Source organism: Epinephelus lanceolatus, chromosome 9 (assembly GCF_041903045.1).
Source record: "Epinephelus lanceolatus isolate andai-2023 chromosome 9, ASM4190304v1, whole genome shotgun sequence".
Taxonomy (NCBI): domain Eukaryota; kingdom Metazoa; phylum Chordata; class Actinopteri; order Perciformes; family Serranidae; genus Epinephelus; species Epinephelus lanceolatus.
Window position 1 is genome coordinate 42157934 of NC_135742.1, and position 19344 is coordinate 42177277.

At 39.1% G+C, this 19344-nt stretch overlaps 1 protein-coding gene across 4 annotated transcripts in view; it reads left to right on the forward strand.

Moving 5' to 3' along the window:
- pdzd2 (PDZ domain containing 2) overlaps positions 1-19344 on the forward strand; it is a 116975-nt gene that overhangs the window by 54771 nt on the left and 42860 nt on the right. For all 4 annotated transcript variants that reach the window (XM_033620026.2, XM_033620027.2, XM_078170972.1 and 1 more), the window contains exons 5-10: positions 1798-1943; positions 2643-2775; positions 5071-5223; positions 9843-9942; positions 10318-10466; positions 12458-12577. In XM_033620026.2, the coding sequence (XP_033475917.2) occupies positions 1798-1943; positions 2643-2775; positions 5071-5223; positions 9843-9942; positions 10318-10466; positions 12458-12577 (801 nt within the window). The remainder of the gene's footprint in view (positions 1-1797; positions 1944-2642; positions 2776-5070; positions 5224-9842; positions 9943-10317; positions 10467-12457; positions 12578-19344) is intronic.

The following is a 19344-nucleotide window of genomic DNA, read 5'->3' on the forward strand; positions in this document are numbered from 1 at the left end:
CCATCTAAGCATTTTCCTGCGTGTCAACCTGATTTTGGAGGGGAAAGAAAACATCAGGGGATCACCAGAGTCTCTAGGATTTATCCTGTGGGTCCATACATGTCTGTACAAGGGCCAAGTTGTTATTTTTAGACTAAGTTGACTGATTATTATCATTTTTAGGATGTATAAAGCTGCTGAATGGACACTGTTTATATAAACTTTGGCAAAATAGCTAAATTGACCTGTTCATGTTAACATCATATTTCAACGTCACTAGGACACCCAGGAATATGATAGCTTTTGGTTATTTGCACCTGAGTGCAAAAAGCAAAAAGGCCAAAAAATACCACCTGAGGATCAGCCTCTTGAACTTTGGAACTTAAGAACAAGATGTACTCTATTAATCCTTTGGGGAAAATTCAGTTTTTTTCACTTTGTTGTCAATATACACAGGCTGGAAATACACATACATGCACAAAGAGGACCTACCCAGGCATTAAATGGAGAGCTGTCAGGGCGAGGGGGCTTCCTTGGACAGGTGCCCAGAGCAGTTTGGGGTTTGGTGCCTTGCCCAAGGGCACTTCAGTGGTGCCCAGGAGGTGAACTGGCACCTCTCCAGCTACCAGTCCACACTCCATGTCCGTACGGGGACTTGAATCGGCGACCCTCTGGTTCCCAAGCCAAGTCCCTATGGCAGGCCTATACAATTAGCTGCCCGCGGGCCACATGCGGCCCAGAAGCAACCTCTTGAGTGGCCCTGGCAGGGATCAGTACGGAGACCCGGTATTAAATGGCCTGAGGCAAATTTAATCAAGACCATAATAACAGTAAGCTCAGACGCTATCGGCTCTTATCGTTACTTTTTAAAGTTTTAGTTTCATGTATCATCATGCTGCAGCCTCTCTCCTGCTCTCTGCATGTCAGGGCTGACCTCCTCCTTACAGCGCGCGCACACACTCAGACACACACACACACACAACAGAGTGAAGTCGGACAACAGCAGAGAGGCCGCAGTGCAGATGAAGGGAATATAACTTCAGGATTACTCTAGTTGACGACAACTACGCTTCTTACTGTAAGTAAGTGCAATAAAACCTCTACCTGTGTAAATGACCTATAAGGAAAATGTCAGGAGGTGTGTGCATGTGTGTGTGGAGGAGAGGAGGGAGAGGGATGCTGGTAGAGGGATAGTGTGTGGTGATACTGTTAATGTCACTTATTATGCGTCTGTGCATTGATCTCTCTTTTTTATTCTGTTTCTGCGTTATGTTGAGGAGGGCCGTGTGTGTGTGTATGTATGTATATGTGTGTATATATATATATATATATATATATACATGTGTGTGTGTGTGTGTGTGTGTGTATATACATACATATACATATAGGCCTACATATCTATCTATCTATCTATCTATCTATCTACATATATATATATATATATATATATATATATATATATATATGCTAAAAAAAAAGTGGATTGGTTGCTCGCTGCTAAAAATGTGGCCCCATCGACATTATCTGGTTTTAAAATCCGGCCCAGTTGAAATTGTAACTGAATAGCCCTGATCTATGGACTGGGCTTCTGTTCTTTGATGATGATGATGATGATGATGATGATGATGATCTTGGATTTATTGTTTGCTAATAATCTGTTGGTTCTCATGTCACATGAGAGTTCTCATGTTTTGACTAAGCCAATATGGTCACATGGTGATTTATTTTGGTGCTGTTGTTTTTTCAGCTTCATATTTTTGTATTCCAATTTTGAAATGATATATTGTCTGATGTGTGTTTGTTTGTGCTCCTTTGCAGCCCAGAGAGGGCAGCCACATCTGGAAGATGCACATGGTGAAGGGTGATGAGGGCCTGGGCATACAGATCACAGGGGGGCGTGGCTCCAAGCGCTCTCCTCATGGCATCATTATAGCCCATGTGGAGAAGGCGGGCGCCATTCACAGGTACAGTCAGTCCCCACTAAGTCTTGCTATGGTACGATGTTTCTGTAAGTGTAGCTCATATTCCGTCATCTCTGTCTGAACTCCCCAGTACATCTTTGGAATAATGTCAAGGTTTACATCATATAAGGACCTCCCTACAGTGCAATATTCATCTCTGTTCTTGGTTAAATTAAGTGTCTTAAATGTTTCTATAAAGGCATGTTTTTCTCTCATTGCTTTTATATTTTCAAAACTTTACTTATTACAGTACATTTCAATCAGTTTGATTGTCCTGATTATTTAATCCTTCACCAAGAAGCTTATGTTTTCAGTCCTTTTTGTTTGTCTTTATTTTGAATGGTTGAATATCTCAAAATGACTTAACAGACATTTGGTGTTATGTTGTGTTAGTTTTTGTAATTTTTGTATTAGTTCAGCTACTACACTTGTTAAAACCAAACAAATCTGTGATTCACGAGTGTTACTCACTATGTCCTTTTTGATGCTAATCCACATCATGATGCAAGTTACATTTTTTAAAAGACATTTTCTGTTTTAAAATAATAAAGAGTTAAAGAAGCGTAGTCTTTCTTAATGTAGTCTGATCCAATACGTGACATCTCACCTGCCTGAAGTGGTGGAGAAGAGTTCAGCTTTAGTTTGCACATGTGTATGTACAGTATGTGTCTGAGTTTTTGTCTAAATGTGTGTGTGTTTCAGGGACGGTCGTCTTCATGCTGGTGATGAGTTGCTGATGATAAATGGTCAGTCTCTGGTGGGTCTCACTCATCAGGAGGCTGTTTCTATCCTCCGCTCCACTACTGGTCTGGTCCAGCTGGTGGTGGCCAGCAGGGTAAGTGCACACACGCAGGCATGCACACAGGCATAAACACACAGACACACACACACACACACACACACACACACACGCACACACACACAGTTGTCTTTCTAAAGAAAAATAATGTGGCTTTACCATAGGTGCCAAGGTGCAGGCTATGAGGTTAAAGCGTAACTTTTTCAACCTGGACTCTATTTTCCCATGTGTCTACGTGATTGATGTGAACAACAATTTTTGAAATCAGTCCAGTATTGAGAGACAGAGGGCTACAGCAGGCAGCTGCACAACATCCAGAATCAAGATGTTGAAATTTTTCTAGCATCACTCTACGTCCATTTAAATTGGTTATTTTTGCAACAGACAGGGTCACATTATTGTTATAAGTGTCTTAAGTGTCACTTTACCTTTACTGTCTGCTTGATCTGGAATGAATGACATTTTGTTGGTACAGTTTGGAAACGTGCAAACACAAACCATATTTTTGTTTTCTTTTTCTAATATTTCAAATAAGAAATAGCACATTTTTTTTGTACGCACCACACTAATAACAGCACTACTCTCTTCAACTCTCACTAGTGTTGTCAGCTTTGTCCTCCTGCAACAAGTCACATCCTGTGAGATTTCAGAATGAGACATCTTCTTAAGCAGTGTTGGACTCATTACTCTAAAAATGTAATATATTACTCATTACTTGTTACTCTTTTAAAAAGTAATAATATTACATTACTTGTTACTCCCTGCCAACAGTAACTCACGACACTACTCATTTTATTACTTTTCCGTTACACTCCATAAAATCGGTACAAATACATATGCAAGCTTCATTACTTCTTGTAGCTACAGCTGCCCACGAGTAATATCTAGTTTTGGTAGTTTAGCCAGTGTAGCGCTACAGCCGACCTCCATGGCCAAGGAGGGCTCACCTTTGGTGAGGTGTATTTCCTGGAGCTTCACGTTGTTGTGCTGTCGGTCATAGTAGGTGTTTCAGACAGGAGATTTTAGGATGTGTTTTTCACAGTGGAAAGAGTTTTAGTACGACTACTTGCAGCAATAGTGTTCTTGTCATCTCTTCTCCCGACAAAATCAAAGTAATGAGAATATTTCCAGCCACTTAAAATAATGGTTTCCAACCTCCAAACTAGCTTGCTGCTTTGTGGCGTGCCTGTGCAGCGCGGCAATAATGAAAATGAGTCTGCTGATATTATTGTTGTATTTCAAATCAGCAGTGATGTAGTAACAAAAGTAACATTGTAACTAGTTGTTTGGTTTTGGGGTACCTGTAATATTATCTCTGAAATTTCATTAGTAATTAGTTACGCTATTCGTTACTTGGAAAAGTAATATTATTACTGTATTGTGTTACTGCCCAACACTGTCCTTGAGCAAGACTTAGACACAATAGATAATGCTAATCACAATCTGAGCCTGTCAGTGGCAACAGTAGCCACTTTTGTTGGAGATACAGTGACACCCATCTGGTTACATTGCAGGCATTGCATGTCTTCAGACTGCAGCCCTCTGTCTCTCAATGCTGGACACAAAAACATGGGTAAATGGAGACCAAGTTGAAAAATCGCTGATGTTACCCTTTAAGATAAGGTAAAAACAGTGGACAAGGAACAAGGCTGCAAACATCCAAAAATTATAAGAAAACTTTGAAGACAGTTTTGCCTAAAAGCTGCACCCAAGTGCAGGGAACCTGCTATGTGTGCAATTTCACACATAGCAGGTTCTCTGACAAGAGCTTTCACATCTACCATCAGCCAGGGGGATATCAGTGCGAATCATCACCCTGGACAACATTCAAGACAATTACGGACTCACTGAGGACAAACACGAACACTCCACATCCTCATCTCTCCAGAAAAAAAAATATTCAACACTCTCATTCTAAACAGTGTTGCAGTTCTTCCAGCTGCATGAGGCTGTGCAAAAAGTGTCCTTAGTCCTCACTGTGGGAAGAAGTTTGGGTGTATTTATTGCATGTGGGAAGCCACTTTAAGAAAAGAGCCATTACAGGGACAACTTTGGTCACTTTTCAGGCAGAGGTCCAACATGGGTTGTAACAAAAGTCTGAACATCAACATACAGAGGCTTCTGCTGTGAAAATAGCTACATTAAATGATACAGCTAAGGTTTTTTGTACTGTTCTGTTGGAGATGGCCAGTTTACAAAAATAAACATGTATTTTTGCCATACTACACATCATTTTGTTCCTCTCTCAGAGCTACATATCTAATACTGACTGCACATATTAAAAAAAATAATATCATAAGCTCTCTCTAAACTTTCTGTCCGTCCCTGCAGGAGGAGTCAGATGTTGGTTTTGAACGCTTCCCATCCACCAGTCTGCCGGACCTAGTCAGCACCTGCAATTCCTTCTCCTCCCTGTCTCAGACTGCCCCCCCTCCCTCCCAGCAGACTTCCAACTGCAGCACCAGTTTACAGAACTCCTACCTGGTACACACATACATTACATGCATTATGTTTTCATGTCTGTGTGAGTGACAAAATTTTTGAAAAGTGAGGGCATTTTGGCTGGTCCTCACCTTTGGATAGACCATCAAAGTCCTGTTTGGGTAATAGCCTGATTTTAAAGTTGAGTTTAGAATCAGGCAACATGGTCTCATCCCAGGTCAGCATACAGTATACCCATGCTTTCTCATGCATTCAGCATCAAGGGTCTCCTTTGCTGTCTCTATGAGACACATCCTTTAATATCTGTATGTGATGAACAGCTGTCTCCTGGATGAAACTCGCTGTAACATGCGGTAGAAGTTGTTAAATGCTTGTGGTTAGGTTAAGATAACAAAACTACTTGGTTAGGGTTAGAAGGGACATCATGTTTTGGGTAAAAATAAGTGTGCAACATGACTTAAATGCATCACTTGAGTGATGTCAGTATGTGATGGAAGGACATGAGTTACATTAGGCTATGTCACGTCACATCACGTTACAACAGTGTTGACTTTGCATTTAAACAGCACTGACTTTGCTTTTCACACAGGACACCAGCAGTTGTCTCTTCTGGGTGAAAGTCTGTGTTTGTTTGACCTGTTTACTTTCCCTCCCTTCAGCCCTGCACAGACTTTCTTGCTGTTTATACTACATCAGTTGCTCTGAGCATCAAATATTGCTGTGGATGGGTTTACATAGAAGTTAGCTGAAAACCCGCCATAGAGATGTCATAGGGTGCCTTTAGCACTGATATCATGTGTCAAGAGGCATGACAAAGTATCAGCATTTGACAGTCTGGGAGAACAGGCTGAAGGGGTATGGTTAGTTACTTAGTTGTTATGGTAACAGGGGATTTATGGTTGTGCATGGACCCTATGCACATAGCCTACACACATCGCCTTCGCCGTTTTACTTCTGCGGTGGTGTGTCTGTGTCACTCTGCAGTTAGACCTACAAAACGCTAGATGGCGTGGAGGTTTCTGTGAAGTGCTGTTAAGTTTAGTTTGTTTAGTAAATTTAGATTCAAAACACACATTAAGTATGGCTTATAGAGACAATTTCAAACACAAGTACACAAATCAGCTTCACTATAACTCGCAGCATTCACAGACAAACACTTGTCTTTATCTGGAAACATTTTCCTCTCAAATACAACATGCTAACGTTATTAGCACAAGCCTGTGGCATTTTACATTGTATAAATAAGCCTAGCAACTAGCGATCTTTTCCTCTTCTCAAATAAAACCAGGGACAACAGCAACATTTAACAAAGGTAACAGCACTCAATTTGGCTCCATTACAACTCGTAACATTCACCAACAAAACAACTGTCACACTAAACACGTTTTCCAAAGAAATACAACATGCTTACGTTATTAGTGCCAGCCTATGGCATTTTAGATTGTATAAATTAGCCTAGTGACAACGGAGATTTCCTCTGCTCATATGAAGCAGAAGGATAAATCCCGAAGTATAAATACATAAAGGATAAATCACAGACAAGACTTATAATGCTATTTTAGTGGAGGCTTTGCTGTCTTCACAATTTATTGTTTCTTATCTGTGAAATACAAGAAAATACAAGCTTCGTTTCCTCTGAGGGAAAAGGTGTCAGTATAGAGAAACAGACAGGAGGTCTGCATCACCGCGACACGTAGTTACAATTCTGGGGAGGTGCACGTCAGGCTATGGTGTAGGCTACGGCGTAGTTTACAGTGTAGGCTCTATGTCAATGTGGAGCCTATGCCATAGCTAAGGTGTCAATTCAACGCAGAAGTATAATTTAGTTTTTAAAGGTAAGGGTTAAGGGGCGAGGGAATGCATTATGTCAAAGAGGGTGCCCACAAGTAGGCTTTAGAAGTACAGAGGTGTGTGTGTCTGTGTGTTAAATTAGTCGACTCCTATCTATTAGATAGCAGCAACCTGTCTCACAAAGCAGAATTAATGGCCAGCTGGAGGTCAGTGTGATATTTGGGCAGAGGTTGTTGTGGCAGCAGGCCAAACGTATTTCCCCCCAGTTGTTGTTCTTATCTCCCCCTGGAGGATGCTGAGGTGTTCCTGGGCCAGATGGGATATATAATCCCTCTAGTGTGTTTGGTCTGTCCTGGGCCCTACTCCAATTTAAACACATCCAATTTTCTTCCAGATGGAAGGTGCATCCTGGTCACACCTCAGCAGACTCCTTTCAGTACAACAGAGCAGCGACAAAATGTTCATTTGGCAATCGTACATCATATGTCTGTGCCAGGGGTCGGCAACCTTCACTGTCAAAAAAGTCATTTTTTGCAAGAAAAAAAAATCTCCCAGTAGTGAAAAAACATATCTGAGCCATATAGAGAGGGTAATTCAGCCTACTTAGCCTAAATTACCCCATTGAAATTATTAATAGACCAAAATAAGCATTCATTGTGTTTACCATGAGGTGGCCACTTTAGCCATGGCTGGAGGCATTATGTTTTTGGGTTGTCCATCTGTCCCATTCTCATGAACGCAATATCTCAAGAACACCACAAAGGAATTTCTTCACATTTGGCAAGAACATCCACTTGGACTGATGAACTAATTAGAATTTGGTGGTCAAAGGTCAAGGTCACTGTGACCTCAAAAAACATGTTTTTGGCAATAACTCATTCAGTAATTATGACAAAATTTCTCACAAATGTCTAATAGGATAAAATGATGATGTGATGACATTTGATATCCAAAAGGTCAAAGGTCAACTTCACTGTGACATCATAATGTTCTACAAAATGTTCTCTGCCCATTACTCAATGTCATATCTCAGAGTAGGGGAGACATCTGGTCAGATACTTAATTCATGACACTTATCTTGAACCTGCTGATTGTATAGATCTTATGCACTACTGGGGGGAAGATGTGTGTGAAGCATCCATATTTTCACAGACATGGATGTAAACTAAAAGAAAAATTTGACTGGTATGTTGAGGCATACAGCTGTGGGGCAGTAATTCTAGTTCTTTTCTGAGACTTTTTTGGGGGGATGTGGAATCCACAGCTAGCCTAGCTAGGTAAACGTAAGACTAGCCACTAGGAGTGGGGGAAAAAATCGATACAGCATAGTATTGTGATATTTTTGTGTGGCAATATCGTATTGTCAGACAGTGCCAAGTATCGATTTTTTCATTATATAAATTATTAATATCACAAAAACAAGTCGGCTTTTAGTAGTCTGCTAGAATAATATAATCATTCCTTTTTTAGGTCATAAGATACATTTAGCTGTTATAAAAATGGCTGAGGTGAGATGAACAGGCTGAAAGCTGTATCTTATTAGATAAAACAAATAAAACAGATGTTTTCTTTTGGGGACATAATTTACAATTGAAAAAAAGTAATTAATTGTAATATAGCAACATATTGCAGCATAAAATTGCAATAGAGCTCGTAAGTTGCGTGTTTCCATTTCCGGTACACGGGACCTTAAAAATCGATTTCTCATAATGTGTTTCAATGGCTAGATGAAAATTATTTTCTGGTCCCGTTTGAATTGTGCCTTGAATTTCACATATGTTGTTTGTGAATTTTTAATGTAATTTTTCGTGCACAGAAGGCTACAATTTAGCAGGAAGAAGTTTGATACTGTTAGGTTTTGTGTGAGAGAGCGCTTTGTGGACTACAGCTCTTCGCTGCTCCCGACGCCTATGATATACGTCACCACTCGCACTGGGAACATGGCTGTGTCTCTGGTACACTTCACCGCCTTCTTCCAAGAAGAGGACAAAAGCCTTAAGCGTGGCAAAAACCACTACAAGTCTGGACATGTGGAAAGTTTCAGCACACCGGCATCTTGATCTAATGGCTCCGTAGATCGTGGCAGAAGACGCAGCAGCAGCACTGTGAGTTGAGAAGTGGAGGGAAAGTGTGATGACGTGACGTCACATTGGCGACATGTAGTCTTTCTCATTACGTTGTTTCCACAGCCTTTAACTGAAGAATCATACAATGAACTGTCAAACTCTTAACATGAAAAAATATTATTTAGACCCTCACAAAACATTTGTGTAATCCAAGGCATTTAATGACTGGGACCAGAAAATAATAATTTTCTCTCCATTACTCCCATTCATATTTTCCAAGCCTAGAGGTCCCATGGGTGTCTACCGGAACTTACAAGCTCTATAATATTTAATTGTGACTTAAGTATCTTGGTAATATTGTATTATGAACTTCTGGTGATTCCCATTCCTACTAGCTACCGCTACAGAGGTTAGGCAAAATCTTGCGAAAAGGCACCTGGTTATAGACGTACAACGCACATTTTAGTTGTGAAATTGACAATTTTATTTATTTTATTTTTTTTTTTTTTTGTACACAGCTACATATTTTTATAATTGGAGAATGTAAGAATCACTTTAGGCCTACACCTATGATAAATGAAAGCGCAGAGCCAAAGGTTGCCTAATCCTGGTCAATACAGTATATGCAGTGTACATAACAGAATTCGAATGTTATCAAACTAAAGGTCATGTTAAATGAAAATGGTTTATGAATTGACAAATAAAATAAATATTGCTTGGTTTAATGAATCATAGAAAGTACCAGACGTCACACATTTGTTTAAGAAGAGATTAACTGAAATCTGTGTGGTTTTGTTCTTACAGTTGACTAACTCGGCAAAACTAGAGGGACAAACTCAGGGAGAGGCACCCAAAGGATCCTGCTGCAGCCCCACACCCATGAAACTGTGCAGTCGATCCCAGGGTAGGTTCCTCACAGAAACACGTTTGTCATTAAGATCAAAATGGCTTTCAGAATAGAAACAGTGCATCTATTCCCGACACCAGCATACACATCATCTTAACACTTAAGAAATAATTAGATTCGTGCTCCTCTTCATGTTGATAGATAGAATCAACAATAGAGTGCTATAGGGCTCTATTTCCATAGTGGCGCTCCAACCAGTGCTGCTAGAGTTTGGTATTTTCCTGACCACAATATTCGCTTATCCAGACTGCTGTCAGTACATATTTAACATGTATTAAATGTATCAGTTTCTGCATTCAGTATGTCATATCAGGTTATATAGAATTGCTACCTTAGTTCAGGGGAATGACCTGATTATTGTTCCTGGCTCAGGGGGAAGCAGTCGCCTGCAGTCAGTGGGTGAGGATGATGAGCTGTTAGTGGAGAATGGTGTGAGTGGCTGTGATGTGTTGGAGAAGCCTCCACCTGGTCGACGTAAACACTCGCTACCCCAACAACTAGACACTGCTGGAGTGAGACAGGTCAGTGAATGCATCACCTCATTCTTCATACAGCTGGTTTAGAACCACCATCACTGATTTTAAAGCAAAGCGCTGTGACAAATATATGTTTGATATTTTGATATCTGCTTGCAAGAAAGTTTTCACAAGGCACTGGTTGCTTCCTGAACCCCCCACAGTATATGAGCAGCTAAATATTGTAAATTATATTTATGTTATGGAAAAGATATGAAGTAATCTTTTCCATAACATAAATATCATAAATATCTTCATCTTCAGAAAAATGTGTTCATTAAATTCTAGGCCAAGTGGTTATAATACTTAAGACCCTTATGGCCTGATATTTGGGGGTATCGGACAAAAGACCATATGATGTTCATTCTAGCAAACCCCATTGACTGCAATTGTGTTAGTCTCCCACTAACATATATTTCATGGCACTTGTATTTACACTTTATTTCTCCCAAGATGTCCAAAGTTCTTAAATTTTGAAAAAGTCTGAGCAGAAGTTCCTCTGTGTTCATCATGATTTATGTTTTGTTATATAAACTGCTGTTTAAAAAAAAAGAAAAGAAAGAAAGAAAATAACCACCATGAAACAATCATCAAACCTATCATTCACTTTTCTTCCAGCTGTGAGGCTATAGTGCACCACCGAGCTTATTTATGATGGATAAAGCCAAGAAATATGACTACTACTACTACTACTAAATACTATCAGTAGGAATATTTTAGTAATACAGAATACATCATATATATAACATATTATGTTGACATTAGTGACTGAAGCCTATATGCACCAAGTTGCTGTATTGATACAAGAGGAATATTAAACAGGGCTTAAATTGCTAAACTCAGTAAACTATGATCCAAAGCTATGGCTGGAGGCATTCTATTTTTGGGTTGTCCATTCATTGGTCTGTCTGTCTGTCTGTCCATCCATCAGTCTCATTCTCATGAACATTATCTCAGGGATAAACTGATTAGAATTTGGTGGTCAAAGGTCACTGGGACCTCACAAACAATTTTTTGCCTATAACTCAATAATTCACTGATTCACACTGATTTTCACACAAATGTCTAACAGAATAAAATGATGAAGTTATGACATTTTATATACATTTATATACATTTTGTGTATTTTAAGATCACCTTCACTGTGACATAACGTTTTGTGGCCATTATTCAATACTATAACTCAGGAACAGAAGGGGAGACATTTGGTCTGATAGTGAAAAAGTGACACTAATCTTGGGTGTCTTGGCTGTGTTGGTTGTTTAGATCTTCTGTGCTGCCAGGTTAAAGATGTGTTTGAAACAATTATGTTCTACCAAAACATACATGTAGTAGCTTTTATGGAATTCTTATAAAAGTCATCACAATAAATATTCAATAAGTCTGGAGCGACATGGATGTATACTGCAACATAATCACCAGCACATATGTGTGTTGATAAAAAAAAAAAAGATGAAAGAGGTAGATGGATGTACATGCACATGGTAGGGTGGTAGGTAGCACTGCTTAGAACACCACACGTGTATTTCAATGACTATCACCCCCCCTTACACACAAGTACACAGAGCAAGATCAAAGCCTGGTCACTCGCTGTGCCCTGACTGTCATGACAACAATGACAAGGAGGGCTTCATTAACTGCTGTGTTAATGAGAGGTTAATTGAGAAAAGGAAATTAAATAAAAGGGTATGATATTCAGCATCACAGACTCTCACTGGCTGTGTTGGTGATATCCCCGCAGACCCTATAGAGCTGAATGAATTCATCAAGATGCATATTTCCCACCAGAAGCTGCAGCATCAGTCCTTAATGTGACAAAAAGACAGAAAAAAATAGATGTTGTCCTAAAATATGAAGCAATAATACAAATGTGTTATTAGAATAAACAGGAAGTCAGTGAAAAAAAAAGGAAGAATGTCATCACAGCACAAATTTGTTGATGTTTTTACAGGATTTGTCTTGACTGTTTTGCTGTTTTATATTAATCTCTCTTTTAGGAATATCAGATAATTAAGAAATCAGCCCGCTCCCTGAGCACCAACCAAGTGGAGTCTCCATGGCGACTGGCACAGCCATCCATTATCTCCAGTATAGTGCTGATGAAAGGCCAGGGCAAGGTGAGTGCACTCCTTTGACACATACGCATGAATAAAATTCCGAGAATGCACTTCTGTATGTATTGGTTTTGTGAGCTCACAGTAACAGATGCACAGGAGCATGTTTACCACTGTGTTACATCACCTTTTCTTTTATCAACACCCACTAATTGTTCGGGAACTGAGGACACTAATTGTTGTAGTTTTGAAAGTGAAATTTTACACTTCACAATGCTCCACACATGTTCAATGGGAGACAGGTCTGGACTGCAGGCAGGTCAGTCTAGTACCTGCACTCATGTAATACGAAGCCATGGTGTTGGAACACTTGCAGAATATGTCTCATTGTCTTGCTGGAATAAGCAGGGACGTCCCTGAGAAAGATTCCATCTGGATGGCAGCATATGTTGCTCCAAAACCTGTATGTACCTTTCAGCATTCATGTTGCCTTCACAGAGATGCAAGTTACCCATGATGCCATGGGCACTAACACACCTCCCTACCATCACAGTTGCTGGCTTTGAACTTTGACTAGGTAACAGTCTAGATGGGCCTTTTCCTCTTTAGCCCAGAGGACAAGATGTCCATGATGGACTCGTCAGACAACAGCACACTTTTCCACTTTGTGTCGGTCCATCTCAGAAAGCAGGGTCGCTGACCTGGAGTAGTACACAAGAATGAATGATGGTATCATCACTCAGGAGGCTGTACTGTACTGTGTATTTGGAAGTTGATGTGTTTAATTTGGTGAAGATTGGAGGAAAATTACACAACATAAAAGTAATAATGTGGACTTCATAGACAGTGTGGGATGAAGTAGAGAAAATAGCATCTTTGACTGTCAGAATAAGGCAAAGGCTCAAGCTTCAGCAAACAGCTGCAACATGCAGCAGGGAAATGTCACATTCCAGAGCCGACCAAGAGAATCCTCCTTCACACTCCTACATCAGTCATCCTCACTGTTCACCTAGACTGTCCAACCCATTCTGCTGTTTTTTGACAGCATCGTCTTGCTTCTAGAAATTGTGAAAAAAAATCTCCTTTACATCCTTTACAGTGTTTATCAAAGATGAACCTGCAGTGGCATTTTCTTTTAAGACATGGAGGGTCCCAGTTAGCACAAGGTGATGTTATTAACATCATGGTCTCACCAGGAATATTTTTGGATGTTAATATCTATTATGTAACGACAATGAATGCAAAAATCACAAAGTAAGCAAACTGCAATGACCCGTGTTCCACTCTGCATTGCGTAACACCACAGTCTTTATTTTGTGTGTATAAAACAAAAACTTTTGAAAGTCAATAAACAAATAATTATCCCCCATCTCTTATCCAAGTTTTCCTTAAAAAATCCTCTCATCATCCTCTCCCTGACTTTACAGCAGCCTCCTCAATATCTCACACCAGCCCAGCTGCTGTGCAACACTGTTTCATTTTGTTTTGGTCATGTAGCAGGACTGTGAGTTCATATAAATACACTGCAGCGACATCACAGTGTTGTAAGATTCCAGATAGGGAGGTATTATTACAGGGTTTTTCCTGGCTCAAAATTAAACAGAGGAGGTACCATTCTGATCATGTGCACATGCATACATGTGTACCATGCCCTCAACTGGCTCAAGGAAACACACTTTACAAGCAACGTCTTTAAAGAGTTCTAATAATTGATTTATAATTGAATGAAATAAAAAATACAGCTTTTAATACATTGTGGCCTAATTGGAGGCAATAATTTATCTACTATTTAAGCTACCATGGCTTTACCTGGCCTCACCATTAGGCTGTTACGTGTGGTGCACACAGAGCAGCGTTCACAAATGCCAAGTCAGTCAGTCTACCATTTACTACAGCATTTACATACTCTAACTGGTGATATATATCTGTTATCAATCAGTAGGGAAAAGAAGTCTTGTTTTATTTAGTGTTTTTTTTTTGTTTTGTTTTGTTGTGGTGGCAAAGACTTTGGATGGCTCTTTTCTCCCTCTTTGGCAGTTTTGAATTTGAATTTATTTATTTAATAGGGACAATGCAGTTAACATAGTTTCATCATAAAGCATGAACCTGATGTGCTGCATATAGAGTTACAGCCACAGCTAATTTTCGACTCCTGTCCCTACAACTTAGCCTGCAAAATTAAGTTCAAAATCATCACAACTCTATACAACAATAGGAAGAGAGAAACAAACAAAAAACAATTCTTACAAACCAATACAAATTAAAGCAACACTTACCTTTCTGGAAATTTTACACTTTTCTTTGTTTAGGTTAAAATGCTATTAATAAGCTGATGGCACACTGAAATGTAAGTGAATTCCACCAGAGATGAAAACTCATAATTATACCATTCTCATATGGTTCTAAGAAAACTCCGACCAGTCATTGCATTCGGACCGAATGCAATGACTGGTCGGAGTTTTCTCCTGTCCTGTCTTCCCCACGTGGAGGCCTCTGACAGACGTGAGCGCTCGCGTAATACCCCCCCCCCCAATAAAGACAATAAAGAAAAGTAAGAGCAAAATCCTTTAAATATCTAAAATGTGTTGTGGTTGTGTTGGGTTTCTATATTGTGTTTCAGTAGAACAGACAGGGGAGTGGTGCAAATTAATCTGGGTAGGTTTGTTCTTTCTTCCTCAATGATTGGTTGGAGTGATGGATTTGTTTCAGCCCTGTGAAGATACTTTTTTCCCAGATAGACCATTCGTTCTTGCAGTGTCATGAAGCCAGAGAGAAGGTGGGTGTATTTGTTGCTTGTGTATTTGGGGATTCTGTAGCACATTTTTATTGCAATGTTTTGTATGGTCTGGAGTTTCTTTAGTTGTGCTGCCCCTACATTACACCAGGCAGGCACTGCATATTCGAACAGAGGTCGAATATAAGACTGGTACACCCTTGAAGCCATTTCTGGATTTGCTCCTCCTTCTTTTCTGCAGAGCACTTTCAGATGGTTCAACCTTCGTCTGGCCTCATTTTCCATGTCAGCAATATGTGCTGTCCACTGCATGTTTTGTTGGAAGGTAACTCCTAGAAATTTTGCTGTTGGTGTGACCTGAAGAGTTCTTCCATACAGCTTGAGGTTTATTTGGTGGTTTTTGCGTGGGTGTCTGGTGAATATTACACATTGTGTTTTTGTAGGATTCAGTTTCACTCTCCACATGTTTGCCCAGCCTTCCATCTCTGTGATGCACACCTGGAGCTTTTTGGCAGCATATTTTATATTCTTTGCAGTGGCCCGATAACAGAGGTCGTCTGCGAACTGCGAGACCTGTCCCTTTCCTCTAGGTGGATAATATATGTCACAAATATACAGTAAAAACAGTAGAGGACTGAGGGCTGAGCCTTGGGGCACACCGGCTTCTGGGCTGAATCTGGAAGATATTGAGGTTCCAACTTTGACTGCGATTTCTCTGTCATTTAAAAAACTGTTTAAAAGCACCACCATTTGTTGTGGGAGTTTTAGATTCTGATCCAGCAACCTGTATACAAGTCCATCATGCCACATTTTATCGAATGCCTTCTCAATATCAAAGAAGACTCCAATCGTCACTTCTTTTTTATTAAAGCCACGCTGTACATCCTCTGCCAGCCTGTACATCCTCTGCCAGCCCGTTACCATGCCAATGCCTATGTCTATCATAGACGTAATGAGGACGTAATGGAGGAGCGGGGAGTAGGCCTTTGGAGGGAGGTGGAGTTGCAGGAGGAGTAGGATGGGACTTTGGAGGGAGGCGGGAGTTGTGGATGTTCACATTTTTTCTAAGTGCTGTGTGAAATGCAAGAAAGGTAAGAGCTGCTTTAACTACTTAAACTACAACACTCTAAAAATTAGTACAGCTCTGGTTTGCTTTAAGCCAACACTTAACTTTTGTTGTGAAGGTTTTCAGATTAGTTATTGATTTTATTTCAGCTGGTAATGAGTTCCAGTGTTTACAGCCTTTAATTGAGAAAGCTGACTGCCCAAAAGTGGTTTTACAGTATTGAATTTTGCAGTTTCCCTCTACTGTGCTTCTTGTTACTCTGTTACTGTCTTGTCTTTGAATATATCTGTGAAGAGGTTCAGGAACAAGGTTATTTATACATTTGAATACTAACTTAAGAAAACACAAATGCACAAAACTCATAAGATTGCATTTTTTAGTATATGGCAATGATGCCACCAGATGGTTTTTTTAATCCATTATTTTCAGAACCTTGTTGTATAATGAGGAAATATTCCTTACTGTAGAAGGTGAGGCTTGAGCCCATACTGTCAAACAATATGCAACATGAGAAAAAATCATAGAGTGCATGAAGATCTGAGCTGCTTGAGTTGGTATATAATGCCTAATTACAAACAGTTAAGGTTGCTCTTCACAGTTTTTGTGATTTTCTTTGTGTTTATCAAACTTAAGCTGTGGATCTAAAACTATTCCCAAGAATTTAAATTCATTGACCTCTTGTATTTCTTCATTCTTTATCTTAACATTTAAACTTTCATGTGAGCTTGGTTTCCTTATAGAGAAACACATTGACACAGTTTTATTTAAATTCAAAATGAGATTACTGTGTTCCAGCCACTGTGTTTGAGGCCTTGCTAGGTGACTTAGCAGGAGCATAAATGACTGCTTCATCTGCATAAAGCTGGAAGCCGGCCTCAGGACAGGTTTTGGGTAAATCATTAATAAAAAGCAGTGGACTAAGAATTGATCCTTGGGGAATCCCCATTCTATTGTTTAAAAAAGAGGATTTTTCTTGGTTAATTTTTAGACACTGCTCTCTATTCTGAAGATAGGACTCAAACCAATGCAACTGCTTCTTTAGAAAATTCGAAAGATTTTAACCTAGACGGGAATTAGGTTATGATTGACAGTGTCAGAAGCCTTTTTAAGATTTAGAAACACTGCCCCCACAACATCACCACTGTCAAGAGATTGCTTTATACTTTCAATGAAAAAAAAAAAATTGCAGTTTCAGTTGAATGTTTTGGTCTAAAACCAGATTGTTGAGGATGAAGGAGTTGGTTGGTTTCTAGGTGTTCAATAACCTGTGCTGCCACAACCTTTTCAAGCACCTTTGACAACACAGGCAGAATAGAGATAGGGCGATAGTTGCTAACCAAATCACAGTCACCTGTTTTAAAAATTTGGCAGCGCCTTTCCCTTTGCACTCTGCTCATTATGATAGCGCCACCAACAGGAGCGTAAATATGTTGATGGTAAGAAGTATCAATGAGCTGGACAAATACCCATGATCAACATAAGCTGGACTGGAAGGTAACAAACCTACACACAACCATGAAACACTTAAAGAATTCACTACTCCACATCTGGAGGCAATAGTAGCACAACTCAGAGGATCAGTGAGCATGACAACCTGGAACTGCAAACAATTCAATTCACTGATAACAATTTACTGGATATGGAACATGATATAGACCCGTATAACTACTTCTTCAACTCCATCAACAATAACTGCTGCTACTACACTAATGAACAATATAACCACATAAATAAAGATGGTAAATTATAAATTATACACATTAACAACAGGAGTTGGTATTCACATTTTACAACCATCAAGGATCCAGTATTGAACTGTGCAAGGACTGGATGGAGGAAATGTTTGTAAAAAAAAAAAAAAAAAAAAGTCATAAAACAGTTTTCATCTGTGAAGACTTTAATATTGACCTGCTTAATCCGAATAAACACAAAATGGCATATGGTTTCATTAATACAATATACAGTATGAACTTATATCCAAAAATCACCAGACCCATCTGGATAACTTCCCACTGTGCCACTCTAATCAACAGTATATTCACAAATGACATTATGAACAACACAATAAGTGGACTATGATCATTTGCAATTTTTACAGTATTAAACAACAGCTACAAGACCATATAACCTAATGATAAAACAGTATACAGAAGAGTGAGAACAGAAGAAATCAATAATAACATTCAAAAAGGACTTAATGGCACAAAACTGGGACACCATATACAACAGCAATAACATCACTTATGTATATGAGGAATTCTTAAGAACATTTAGAAGATTATATGATAAAAGCTGTCCTATGAAAATAATCAATAGGAGACTAAAATATGCAGACTGTCCTTAGCTCACAAAGGGGTTACAAATTGCCTGCAAAAAGAAAAATACACTTTATAGAGAATTTATAAGACAGAAAACTAAGAAGGCAGGAAAACAAATGAAAACAAGTTAAATAATATTATAAGAATAACTAGGAAAGAATATTATAATTAACTATGAGATTATAATAAGAATAACATTAAAGGTAAATGGAAAATATTGAACACTGTAATAAAAAGTGCTTTTGGACAAGTAAATTACCCTAAATATTTTATTATTGATAGCACTGAGAAGTATAATATAAATGAAGTGGCTAACAGTTTCATTAAATTCTTTGTAAGTGTTGGACCTGATCTTGCAAAACAAATCCCTGATCCAGGAACTGAGGAGCTGAATGATAATTTCATTAATAGAGTTAAATTTTCCTCACTGCAATGGATGAGAAATAAATTTTAGATACTGTTGCTATATATACAAATAAGACACCTACTGACTATGATGACATTGATATTGTGAAAAGGGTAATTGAGGGAATTTCAAAACCATTAACGTATATCTGTAATTTATCATTTCAAACAGGTACATTTCCAAACAAATTGAAAATAGTCATACCATACATACAAAGTCATACCTCTGTGTGAATCTGGGAACAAACACCACTTCACAAACTACAGACTACATTATTTGTCTAACAGAAGGCAGTTTGTGAAGCTG